The following is a 13,799-nucleotide window of genomic DNA, read 5'->3' as shown; positions in this document are numbered from 1 at the left end:
CATGGAGTCATTCATGAAAATACTTTGGGAAGGGCCCGTTAGCAGCTGGGGATGGGGAGGCTGACAGTCCCTGGCCCCTGGTTTAGACATACAGGTTGTAACAGACTAATCCCTTAGCCTGAAGGCACCTCGGCAGGACAACGCAGAATCACGCCTAAACACTGGCTCGCCATCTATCTCTTTCTCTCTCTCTTCCTTTCTCCATTCAACTCTCACTCTCTCTCTCTCTCTCTCTCTAATGTGTGTGGTTAACACCTTAACATCCAGGAACACACAGGTCGACATCGCGTAGCCTTTGAAGGGATCAAGTCACATTAGCCCCTCGACAACCTCATCCCGTCGCCGTGGCAACACACTCGGTTTACAAACACACACACACACGATGACCCCCCTGCACCTGGGATCACCCGCCCCCCCAGAAAGAGAAGGGCTCCTTGGTTTGACCCACTAAATCCACCTATCACATGCAGGGATCTGCTTTGATTGATGGAGAGGGTGGGAGGGTGGGTTCTTTCAGCTCGGCTGGTCTAGGACCCTGAAAGGTACTGGGTTTGATCCCCAATGTCCACAGTCTGTGTAATACAACCATGAGCCCTGGCCCCTGACCTCTACCTGGTCCTCTGTGACATGTATCTGAAGTCACTAAGTGGTTTGGGATCAAAGCGTCCGCTGAACGGGTAAATATAAGCACTGTTCACTCACTGTAGCTTGGTTGCAAGGTGGTGACATCTGCGGGTGACCGGTGAGCGGTTTGTGCGTGGAAAGTGAACCAATCATTTCTGTAGTGTCAGATTCTTCATAAATTGGTGGTTAGTAACATCTGCTGAATCACTGAAAAGTCCCAGACACAATCACTACGGAAACGGCGTAGTGTGCTCATCCTGTAGTTTAACGGGAGTGTTGGATTTATCTGACACTCCAAGCTCTTTCTTAGTATGTTTGTGTGTGTGTGTGTGTGTGGCAGTGCCTTGTCAGTCCAGTGTCTATCATGGTGACCCTTCCTTTCTGGCCATTAATGGCATATATTAGATCATATGCTGGGCGACTTTGTTCCATTAGCTAATATCTCGGGGCCAAGTTAGAGGTGTGTTCAGGGTGCGTACACACATTGCACACCCATGCAGGAGATGTGGCCCCCGGGGACCCCACCAAGGGTGAATTAATCAAGGGAGGGGATGGGGGGTTCACAACAACATACCGGCCATTTTTGTGGGATGTTGTTTTGTTGGAAATTTCACTGAATGAATGAAGTGTGTGTAAGCACAGTACCATAGGAGCAAAGTTGAAAACAAGTTGGACTTCTTGTATAGTTTTTTTCAGACTTAACGTACCTGGGACGATAACAATTTCTTAAATGTATTTTCAATTTAAATTCTGGGCCCGAGTTGGAAGTGTCTTTCCTCCACCACAGGTAAACGTTGACACACACATGACTAACACATGTGTGCCGTCCCACACAGACACACCATTCCTCCGCCGTCCATGACTTTGAGTGACAAGGCTTCGTGTCTGTGCATGAGGTGGTGGAAGGTGTGTGTGGACGGGCGGTCGTGGTGGAGGGGGGTCGTGGACAGGGGGGGTCTTGGTGGAGGGGAGGGTCGTGGATGGGGGTTGTGGTGGAGGACACCTGCCCCTCCCCTCCCAGCTGGTCCAGGTGAAGAGGACTTAGGAGGAGACAGGAGCATTATCGCAGGTGACATTATCCGCTTGAGATGAGGATAACGTCACCGAGTACAAAGCTGCGTGTGTTTAGTCGGACATTGTCCATTAAACCCTGGGGTCTCTGATCGCCTTAAATCCCTGACAACAGAAAGACACAATTTGTCAGTGCTTTTCTGAACTCGCCTTCAACATGCTCCTTCCCAACCAGGCCTCAGGGCTCCTCCACCTGCATGCGGTCCATCCTGATCCATTTATTGAATCAGGATTCATTAACTTAACACTTGGCACTCCTGTAAGTTGTGTATCTTAGCAATGTGGACCGTGATTGGTAAGATATATTTGTGATGTCACACATTGTGCCCATATCTGCACTCTTGCAACTCTGATTTTAGCGTAATCTGTTCCTCTCTGTGTCAAGTGATCTATCTGTTATTACATCTCTCGTATATTCAAGGTGACACATTTAAACCGGCACCAAATCCTTTCTTGCTTTGCTCAGTAATATACCATCGTGTCAAATAAAATAGGCCTACTTTTTAGTGAACGCTTATTCAGTAAAAAGATTACTTCTGTGTTCAAATGTGTTTTTCTCACTGTGGTTTCCATAGTGACCTCTGATACGTTTAACCCACTGAAGGCTGTCTGGGTTCCCAAAGTCAAGGACCCCCAGAGAGACTAAGCCACGCAGAACCAATAACACCGTTCACCGCGGACCCCCTCCGGAGGGGGCTCTAGCAGATGTGATTAAGGGCATACCTGTCCATTCTGTTGTTCCGTCGTCTTGTCATTGTGTTTCTGCTGAGTTCAACTAAAGAGTGCTGAGGATTTGAGTGTGGTTTTGGGGCCCTTTTGAAGGGCCCACTCGCTTAACCCATAGGCCTACCTCACATGGCGATTTCCATGGCGTTTTTTACGCCCTATTCATGGACAAGTGCTGCTCTTGCTCACATTTATGGCCACGCCACTGGCCCGACAGACACCTGCCACGGACGGAAATCCACCGTCCTGTGACTCATTCCCTGCAACACAATGGCTAACCTGTAATTTATCCCCGAGCACTTAGTGGGGCCGGCGCTGTAACACGAGAAGATGTGAAGAATCCACCGCTGTTTTCTTTGGCCAAGTTCATTGGACTTGAATGGACCAGAAGGATTTTGCTTTCTTCCACAGACATGAGGCTTGTTTCCCTGAGAATAACTGAGGCATGGGCTTGTAGACCCGGGAGGATGGAGGGATCGGGTGTCTGCCCAGTGCAACTTGAGGTTTGATTTCCTCATAGTGCGTCAACAAGACGGAACTACTTCTTGTTCTTGCTAGGATTCCTGCTAGGTAACCTCGTGCTCTGCAAGGCGGCAGCAGGTGATGGATTATGTGGCAGCTCTACGACAGGCCTCAGTTCCACCGATTGAAGCGATAGTTGATCCAACGTTGCCACCTAGTGGTCATTGTGATTCATTGACCTTGTTTCAAGTGGAAACGGCGAGTACACTGTACGCTGACGGCTGGCGCACATTATAAAATAATGTATCGTCATATGCATCTTATAGATATTATAGAAGCTTAACACATCGTAAGTTATTATAGTCTTATTACATAACAAGAGGAAAGATACAGCTGCAACGTGGTTAAAATATATTTAATTGAATCTGCATATTATTGTTTTAAATACACTTTACCATATATTCATGATAGCATGTGTGTATATATATATTATTATTATTATTTTTTTTTTATATATGTAAATTTAGCACACTAATTCAAAGTGCCATACAGGTAAGACTGGGAACAATAACCCTCAATAACCCTTCCAAATGGTGCACAAACACATTTCTCAAAATAACCAGATAAGAAATAGGAGCTTAAACAGGTTAGGGGGTTTTGGAGTCAGGGTTATTTTGTTATTTCTTATTTTTTGGTTTGTTTATTTGTTGTAGTCAAACCCATAGTAGGAGTTAGTCCAGCTAGGTTCTGTTATAAACCCCTGATCGTGTATGCAAACACTTCTGTCCATAAAACATGAGTCACAAGACACATCTTAAAAAAAGGACTACACACACTTCTGTCCACGCCCTGGTGTATGAGAGATCTGATCAAACAGTCCACAGCCATATTTTTGTGATTTTGTCCGCATGTACACATCCGTGCAAGCTTGCCCTCAACACACCACACAAACACGCATACCACCAGTCCTTCCCACCCAGGTCTATATCTGACCACCACCTCCCCTACACCACCACAACCCCCTCCCTCCTCTCCTACCTGTCAGTCATTCCCGGGGGTCTTCACTCGGGGGTCGGGGGGGGGGGGGGAGTGTTGCAGGCCTGTCAGAGAGGAGAGAGGACCTCCAGCAGCCCCTCTTAAAAGAAAGACTCCCCCCACCCACCACCCTTCCCTTCCCTCCACCTTCCACCCTCCACCCTCCGCCCTCCACCCTCCACTCTCCGCCCCACCACCATTACAAAATAAGTCACATTGAAGCAAGTGGCCCGGGCTGCTGCTTTGGACCCAGAGATCAGTCACTGGGTACCTGATTGTCGGTGGCCGGGGTCGGGCCCTTAATCCTATTGTCTCCCCGACAGGATTACTCTCTGGGCTGCCTTTCTCCCTGTGGCTGCCCGCAGGAGAAAGGCCAGATTAAAGGGATTAGCGTGTATCCTCCTGACTTGTCAAGCCGGGATGTGAGGAGGCTATTGACTTCTGGAGACCCTGAATGTGGTGGCGGCTGCCAGGGCAAAGCATGGTCCCAGAGAAGGAGAGAGAGAGAGAGAGGAGGAGGAGGGGCCATGAAAGGCGATGGAAGACAAGAAGAAATTCCTCAAAGGACAATGTGATTTGTTTGCTTTTGTTCCTCCTGAACTGGGCTGAAAGGTTCAAAGAACTACCCCTGAGGAGAGGAATCTTGCAGAGAGAGAGAGAGAGAGAGAGAGAGAGAGAGAGAGAGAGAGAGAGAGAGAGAGAGAGAGAGAGAGAGAGAGAGAGAGAGGGAAGGGGAGAGAGACGGAGAAGGGGGAACGAGAGAGCGAGGTAGAAGGATAGAGAGGCTAGGGATAAGAGAGAGAGGGAGCAGGCGGGAAGGGAGGAGAGTGAGAAGGGGAGAGAGAACGGGAGGGTAGCGAAGGAGAGAGGGGAGGAGAAGTAAAGGAGAGATAGAGAAAGAGGGAGGATGAGAGAGATTGAAGGAGAGAGGGAGCTAATAAGATGGAGGGGGAGAGAGGAAAAGGGGAGTGGGAGAAGGAGAGCAAGAGGGAGGAGGGAGAGAGGGGTAGGAGAGAGAGACGGTTCTGATAGGGGGAGAGGGAGGAATGAGAGAGAAAGAGAGAGGGAGAGAGAGGGTAAAGAAAATAGGAGAAATACCTTCTCTCTGAGAGGCCTGTATACTTGCATGTATTTATTAAGATTTTGCTTTGAATGCTTGATCATTGTATCCAACACACATGAATACTAAACATGTCCACTCTCTATTCATCTTCACCCAAGCCAAACAATTAAACTCTTCCATAGCTTGTGGTCTTTGTGTGGCCTTTTTCATCTCAATCCTTGTTTTTTATGTCACCAAAGGCTTTGTCAATACACTTTTTGCTGTATCGAAGTTGCCCATCAGCCATGCTTTCAACTCGGCACCAAAATGTAAGTTAATCTGAAAAATCCATTCCCTCTCTCCTTCGCCTTGGTTTTCATATTGTTGATTTGTCTCCTTAAGTGTCTATCACAGTGACACATTACCGCTCCCCCTCCCGCTAATATGTTTCTTAATAAACCATTGAGTCAGTTCACATTTTGGTTTGCGGTTTTAGCTTGTCCTATGCAGCCCATTCCAGCTTAGGGTTCTCTATTTCAATGTTTTTTGGAAATTGGTTTGCCTATTTTTTTCATGAATGCTTTGTGTCCCTGCTTTGGCCTTTGTTTTAAAAACAGGCCTTTCTGCATTTCAACCCGGTCGCTTTAAGTGTCTGCATTTGGATTCTCATTCCAAGTGGGTCTTAATTATGCGTTGTTTCCCTACTGCCTTTTACTTTGTCTGTTCCAAGTCTTCTGCTCAATTACAGGGATTCAACATGATTGAGAGCATATTGCATTGCCTGATGAGTTCAACAACACAATGATTAAGTATAATACATTTATGTGTATGTTACTGATATAGGTCTAACATTTCAGATGATCAGTATTTTGTTGGAGGGTTAGGGTTAGGGTTAGGGTTAGGTCCAGTTTATTGTTGGAGGTCGACCAACAGCTTATGTCATTAGATTAATAATACAATTAAAAGTGACCTTTGGGAACTTTTGTTTTAGGGTGCATAGAATGTCATTATATGACATGGTCAAGGACATAATAAGCCTGACTAACAGGTTTATTAATGCAAAGTGTTACCTAGGCTTCTGATTATTTGGTTTATTTTAATAAAGTTTTATATAAAATAAATATAGTTTAAGTAATAAGATACTTTTAGTTTAAAGTAATAATAACCAAAATAGTGGACTTTTTCACTTTGCATAAAGTAAACCAAGGATACTGTAGTACACATGATAACTACACACTACACATGATAAATACACATGATAAATGTTGCTTAACAGAGATAACAGTGTAATTGTTACCATATTTAACCTTTGACTGTAAGTTCAGTGTCCGATTCTATAATTTCTTTATTATATAGTCCATAGTTTAAGGTTGGATCTACAAACATTATTGCGTATTTTGAGAATTGTTTGTTTTGATCAAAGGCTTTAAAAATATAACTTTAACTTTAACTTGTTGCTTTATTAATTACAAGTTGTAGAACAAGAATTTGTTTTCACACCTGCACTCAGAGTTCATAAGGTTACCTGCTTGCCCTGGGAACGAGGTGCAGTCGTTTAAATGACAACCTAACTAGCCAATTACTATTCCAGAAAATGAATGACCCATAACCCTGACCAATCGGAGCGCTAGGAAGAGGCGGGTCTTCTCTCTCTCTCTCTCTCTCTCTCTCTCTCTCTCTCTCTCTCTCTCTCTCTCTCTCTCTCTCTCTCTCTCTCTCTCTCTCTCTCTCTCTCTCTCTCTCTCTCTCTCTCTCTCTCTCTCTCTCTCTCGAGTTCCTCGCTTAGCTTGTTTTGTTTTGCGGAGCATATAAAATACGAAGAAAAGAATGTCAAATGTTTTCAGTTTCCAAAGGGATTAATTACTCAACTCTAAAACAATGGGTATGATGAAACTGGACGTTGAAGGAGAAGATCCGACCACGGTGCCGACAGTCCCAGAGGTAAAATAGGTTGTATAACGTTATTAGCCCCGCTGGTTAGCTCTCTCAGCTCTCTAACGTTACCTTTCTCTTTCATTTATATTCACCATAGTTCACCGTGAAGGGAGATCCCACATTGTACTAGGTAGTTCTTACGCTTCCATATATAATCTTCCTTTACCGTGTAATCAGTGTAATGTAATCTATAAGTTACACTGCATCGTGTAACTAAAAGTGTATAACGTTACTTGTTCAATACTTTTAAATAGTTTCACAGCAGCAAAATACAGAGTTTACGTCCAGTATAAATCTGAATGTACAACGTGCTTATTTTGTAATGTCGTGAGTGAAACAGGTCCAGGTGATTGTACCAGCAGATAGCCATTGATTTACACGCATCAATTATGATATGTCATCTATTGTCTTAATAGTGCTGCATAAACTGTCCAAGTGTCCGTAATGTCTACCTCAACTGCTTATGTCATTACATGTATTATCTTACCTCTAGCTTTTTTACTACTCCTATTGTTATACATTTTTCTGTATATGTTAGTATTTTGTCTGCTGTCAGCCTAGTTAGCCCTCAAGAACTAAATCTTCTCTTATGTATCCTCGCTGGTGTCGTTTTTGAGGTAGTTCACTCTGCTAAACTTTGATTGGGCGTTTGACATTTGAGGAGAAATGTCAGAAGCCTGTAGTGTAGCTGGCGATCAGGAGGAAAGTTTGTCTGGTTGGGGTCTATGCGATTACTGGGTTTAATGGAAACGGATGGGGAAGGTTTGTTTACTCGAATTTTCTGGCAACACGTTGGGCGTCCGATTCCGAATTGCTGTTTCAAGATAGCACTGGGCTTATTCAGTCGCCCCTCTTCAGCAAGAAGAGCGAAGACCTCCTAGTCTTCCTCTAATGAATGGTGCTGTCATGTCTTTCATATTGGGTACCAGACAGGTAACAAAACGATCTAATACTACTTCTTCTATTCCTGGGATACTACTAGTACTACTACTACTACTACTACTACTACTACTAATACTACTAACAATATGGTAGTCAATCGTGATGTTGTGATCCATCCACAGTGAGTTAGTTTAGTGTAGTCAGATTCGTTTTTATGATTTGCTGTTGGCTTGTAAGATGTCAACTAGGCATCTAATCTATTTTTAAATTTGTCTGTAAATGAGTATCTGTAAATGTATTTCAAACAATCAACATGGGGAGAAGAAAAAGGTGCATGGTAAAAGATTACTTAGGCTCAGATCTGTCTTTACGTCTTTGGCAGCACGTACCTGAAGATTCCCCAAGTGTTTTCTTAAACCATTTGTGATGTTTTGTGTCCCTTCAGAACACCCTGGTGTGCCAGGGAGCCAACAACAGAAGCTACATATGTGACGCGGGCCACTGCTGCGGAGAGACGCAGTGCTGCAGCTACTACTATGAACTGTGGTGTGAGTAGTCTCGTGCTGCACACACACAAGCATGCATTGACGGATGCATATTTGCAAGTGTCCGCCACAGCCCATTGCAAATCAGAGTGGTTCAACTCGCTCAACACAGACAGGCTCATGTGTGTTTCATGTCTGCTCTGCTCTTGTTTTTCGGCCTCTCTTGGCTCCCTGCCAGTTGTACACTTAAATAACACATCTTGACGTCATGCTCGCTCGCTAGATGTTCACGGACGCATCGACACCCCTCTCCCTGAGCTCTCCCTGACAGCTTTCTGTTTATACCACAACGGCCCATTTGTCACCTTGTTCCATGGTTCCATTTCACAGCCTAGATAATCTGACGTATGTGACATGAGACATGGAATGTGTGTTGTGGCCCTGATCATGAGCCTACCCCTACTGAAAATGCCCAGAGAGTTGCCTGTCTGTCTGCCTGTCTGTCTGTCTGATTGCCTACATAGCTGCCTGCCTGCCTGTCTGTCCATCTAGACTTGTTTACCAGTCTCTCTGCCAGTGACTAGCAGCAGATGCATATCATATTACTGCCGGGCCGCATTCCCATTATAATAGCCAGTTACCATCCTATACCAAACAGCACTCTCAGTCTCTAGTGAACTCTCTCTCTCTTTATCTGTGCTTCCTTCCTATACTGTGCACTCACTCACTCACGGAACCCAGTTCAGATAATATGTTTTAAGTCCAAAAATATATTTAAATTGCGGGATGATTTCATTCATTCATACATTATAAGCATGGGTGGCCTCTGTGGGTACTCAGTATTTGGGAGTTTGTGACTGCTGCAGCCAAAAAGCTCTGATTTCACAGTGCAGTGTCTCCTCTAGGATTTTCAGCAGCGGGGGGGAAAGGGTTATGTTGTACCTGGGCGGTGCACGTGTGGTACGCCGGCGGTCGGAGTGAATATCAATGGGTAATTGAAAAATATGAAATAAAATAACACTTGACTGCAAAACAAACTTTAGAACATATTTATTGACATCTATTGTTGTCAGTGCCCTTTGGGGGCTCCGGGGGGGGGGGGGGGAGTGTTCGATTGCGGGCAGTCAGGATTGTTGACGGGGTGGGGGGGGACGTACCGAAGTTGCATGATTGCTTCGCGCGTTAGCAGGGAGACCGTCAATGCGTGAGTAATTGGACATCCCGGCGCTGCTATTATGGTTGCTATTATGCTATTATTTTTATAAAAACAATATAGATATGGGAAAGAAATATAAAGACAGTATTTTGGGGGCCCCAAAAGGCCTCTATGAGGCCTGGGGCTCCAGGCAAGTGCCTGGTTTGCCTCGGTCCACCCCTGATTGATCTCAATAAGAACATTTTGAAAAATAACCCTTTAAATTTACTTCTGGTACTTCTGGTAAGATTTTTTGGGGAAAAATTTACAGATTGATTACAGAGGGTTTATTTATTAAACCCTCATGTGAGGATCTAGGACCTTGTGTGTCCTAACTCTCATGTATCCTAACATGACCTAAGTAATGTTGTCACATGGAAAAGAGGTTTGCCCTAAGAACAGAAAAAACGTGAGCGCAAAGAAAATACTTTAACAAGCACATGTATAAACCACGTTTTTCTGCAAAAAAAAAAACTTCTTCTCCGTTATTTTTTGAGGTTTTCTGGCTGCTCCAATGTCATTAGGTCCCTCAGGGTTCTGCTTGGTGTGGTGAACCCTCATCACAAGAGGGTCCCGACTTGTGTCTTAGATCTCCTCTGTTGTGTCCTAACGGTCTGGGGGTCTCTCTGTGTGGGGCACAGGGTTCTGGTTGGTGTGGACCCTCATCATCCTCCTCACCTGCTGTTGTGTGTGTCAGCACCGGCGCTCCAAGCAACGCTTCCAGCAGCAGCGGAGGCAGAATGAGATCAACCTCATCGCCTACCGCGAGGCCCGCAACAACACCCAGCTACCTCTGTACCTCAGTGAGTCTCTGTGTGGGTGTGTGTCTTTGTCTCTGTGTCACGCTGTCAAGTTTCAAGATTAAAAGAGCTATATTGGAATGGAGAACATACATTCTCTCTCTTGTCTTTCTCTTCCTGTCTGTCTATCTCTCACTGTGTCTGTCTTTATGTCTCTGTCTCTGTCTGTCTCTGTCTGTCTCTCCTGGTTTTGCTGAGTAGATTTAAATGGATTCAAATTTTCTCTTAAGAGTTGTGTATTTCTTTCCTAGAGTCTCTCTCTTGCTTTCTTTGTCTCTTTCTCTCTCTACCCCATCTGATTCCAAAATTGCATATCAGACAAGTTGTCTGATCTACAAAAGAGATTATATGGCATGATTAGGTTATGGTATATAAAGTAATACTTAATAATACTTAAAGTAATGGATCGGCTAAGCATTCAGCCTGTGATATAATAAGGTTGACCACCGAAAGTTGATCCCCCTCTCAAAACAATGTTCCCCTGTCCACAGGGTTCCTCCCCGACTACCTGTTGCCCACCTACGAGGAGGTGGCCGACATCCCGGCCATGCCCCCTCCCCCCTACAGCCCACCGCAGTATCCTGTCCCCCCCGACACATCCCTCTACCCTCTGACGGCCCTCCGTCTCCCCGGGAGCGAGGAGGATGAGGAGGCAGCCCCGAGTTATCCCAGGGGAGCTGACCCCCTACTAGGCAGCACTGCCACGGCTGACCCCCTCCAGAGCCAGGTGGTCCCGGCCCTGAACGGTGGTGTTGGGGGTCCCGGGCCCCAGAGGGACCTGACCCCGGCCCGCTACCGGCGCTTCACGGGGGACTCGGGCATCGAGGTCTGCGATGGCCAGGACCTGTGGGACCAGCATGGCTTCCTGGGTCGTGAGGAGCAGGAGGAGGAGGAGGAGGAGGAAGAAGTGGAGGAGGAGGAGGAGGCGGAAGACAAGGGGGGGGGGGAGGAGGAGGAGGAGGAGGAGGATATAAAGGAGGAGATCCCGGCATGTGATAGCTGTAGTGCTCAGGCCGTCACACGGAACCCAGACACGGATCAGGACAGGGGGACACGCACCAGGGCTCTCAGGTAATCCGCTGTGGGATTCCAGAACAATCTATCCAACAGTAGATGGATGCTGTTGCTTGTTCTTCTGGCACACACATGGGGTTTGGATGTTTGCTGTTTGTTGTGTAGCGTCTCCACTTGCCCGCGTGTCTTAGAAGGTGGTACGATAGAACAGAAGAAACCTACAGGAATACGCGGGAACATCCAAAACTTCTTCCGGTTAGGGGTTGTGGCCCAAGCCAAACAAAGACCCCTAGTAGCTAAAGATGGCCAGGCAGTGGAACCCGCCATGCCCCCCTATCGTAGCAAATGTAATCTTTATGCCATAATCTTAACTTTAAAAAACAAAACAAATTTTGTTTCAGTTTTGTCAGTGGGTCTGAGGTTTTAGAATGGAAAGATGTTTATTGATCTGTGATTGTGAACCATTTTATTTGGGTTATTTTGTACAATAACTTTATACAATCCGCAGCTGAACAATGATGATGAACTGTTGTGGTGCCAAAATGTTGGTGTATTTTATAGTCGTAATGTTCTAGATTTGTTTCAATGGTTTATTCTGTTGTTTTGTTGGTAAGGCTTAAGGCACAGGACAATCTGTGCTAGCCAACACAAACGCAGCAAGCACAGCTCTGGCTGGCTTTTCCCCACTTCCTGTTGCAGAACAACTACCTCCTGTAGAATAAATTACTCCCTGTTGTAGAGCAACTTCCTGTCGTAGAATAAATTACCTTTTTTTTTTAATGAGGGTTTAAAGTCTATGCAATTAAACAACTATTATGAAAACGTGGTTTTAGTCACAGGCAATACGTATATTTGTACCTGTGAATATCTAGGAAGCTAATGATTTTTCCTGTCTGTTCATAGCTTCTCCTTGCTATGAATCTGTCCATTGGTGAATGTGTTTCACCTTTTGTTCATCCTGCCACGTTCACTAATGTCCAGTATGCCTGTGTAGCCCACTAACGGTAATCATTTGTTATTTCCCATGAAATGTAAAACTAACGCCTCTACTGCACTGTGGTAGCCTTCTGTATAGAGCTGGGTGTGATGGTGGCGTCTGTTTACCTAGCTCACTGGAACCAATATAGTGAAACTTTGAATGTATTTCTGATGTTGGCCACCAGGGAGAGTATGTTGTCGTCCTTGAGTAATGGCATTACACATGTCACTCGTGAGATGAGATGCTGTATGATTCGGGACATTTATACATTACAAACATGATGTAAATTAGTTTGAAAACATCCATAGGGTAGTTAATTAGTTTAGTGTATATGAATTCCCTTTAACAGTTTGAAGTCCTTAGTCAACAGTTAGAAGTTAACTGTTGGCTAGCTCTTCTAGGGCTTGCTTGTGAAATTGTTGGCATGGTAACCAAGTCAGTCTAACAGGTTGAATGCTGGTCACCATGGTCACTGCCTTACGTCTGGGATATGCAAATGTAGCTTCTTATCAGGAAAATATAAACGATCGCAATACGGAACTGTAACAGGACTTTTTCACACTGTACTTTTTTAAACATTCAGGAGACAGTCACAAAAATATCACAAAATACATGTTTATGTTTGATTTATATGTGAATTCTTAATATTGTACAAAAATGAGTTGGCATTATAGTTAAACAAGTAATATATGGATTATTATGTGGTACAATGCTCTGATGCATTGAAAATAAATATTAAAAAGGACATGGAACATTATTGGCTTACTAAGAATAAAAAGTATATAATATAAATAAAGTTTTACTGTAACATATTTTCTGCATAAGAACATGAGAGTATACATTCATGTCTATATTCTGCATGACCGTTTTCAAAACAATGTAGGCCGTCACTTTTTCAGTGTAAAAATGTATTGTACATGTCCTCTGCAACTCATGTAACTAACATCAATAACCAGCAATTGTAAAGCTGAAAGAATAAGTTAATTTCAGACATGAATTTATGCTTGGTTCAAACATCAATAATTAATGGCTATAAATGCATACATTTGAATTGATACTACTTTCTCGTTTCTTTTTTTCAAGTTAGTTATAGTTCTTAAAATGAAGTTCAATTGTTGAAAGGCTGCCATTTAAAGCGCAACACTGCACTGATTACAATGTTCCTCTTTAACTGATTTGTTAACTTTTTAAAACTCTCCAAAATCAGCACTTTTCTACTTTTAGCACCAAAAAGCCTTATAGTTAATGGTGCCAAGTGTTTTTCCTGTCGTTAAGCTCATTTTGTTATCTGTGTAATGAATTTACTAAATTTCTCATTTTCTTTCCTTATGTTTATTGTTTTTGGGATTGTATAAATGATTAAAAGATGTTGTGGACCGATAATTGTGTAACGCCTGATTATTAGAAAATGGATCTACAATATGGGAATTAAAGAGGTTAGAATCCCAAGAAGTCCCACAATTGAGTGATTCAAGGACTTTGCTACACAATTATCCACCCTTCAAGTGTTACTTGACATTCCATGCCTAAATAACATGGTGTTATTTCA

General features: G+C 44.1%; 1 protein-coding gene across 2 annotated transcripts; it reads left to right on the top strand.

Moving 5' to 3' along the window:
* The first annotated feature begins 6,739 nt into the window (after positions 1–6,739).
* On the top strand, positions 6,740–13,627 carry wbp1la (WW domain binding protein 1-like a). 2 transcript variants are annotated; one of them, XM_084470390.1, is made up of 4 exons: positions 6,740–6,901; positions 8,223–8,325; positions 10,099–10,260; positions 10,749–13,627. In XM_084470390.1, the coding sequence occupies exons 1-4, from the start codon at positions 6,839–6,841 to the stop codon at positions 11,330–11,332; spliced, it is 912 nt and encodes a 303-aa protein (XP_084326516.1). In that variant the 5' UTR covers positions 6,740–6,838; the 3' UTR covers positions 11,333–13,627. The 2 variants fall into 2 exon arrangements, with proteins under 2 accessions (XP_084326516.1, XP_084326517.1); XM_084470391.1 differs by lacking the exon at positions 6,740–6,901 and adding an exon at positions 7,727–7,828.
* Positions 13,628–13,799: the final 172 nt, after the last annotated feature.

Source organism: Micromesistius poutassou (assembly GCF_964030765.1).
Source record: "Micromesistius poutassou genome assembly, chromosome: 7".
Taxonomy (NCBI): domain Eukaryota; kingdom Metazoa; phylum Chordata; class Actinopteri; order Gadiformes; family Gadidae; genus Micromesistius; species Micromesistius poutassou.
Note: the sequence above shows the minus strand (reverse complement) of the source record. Positions and strands in the feature narration are given on the sequence as shown.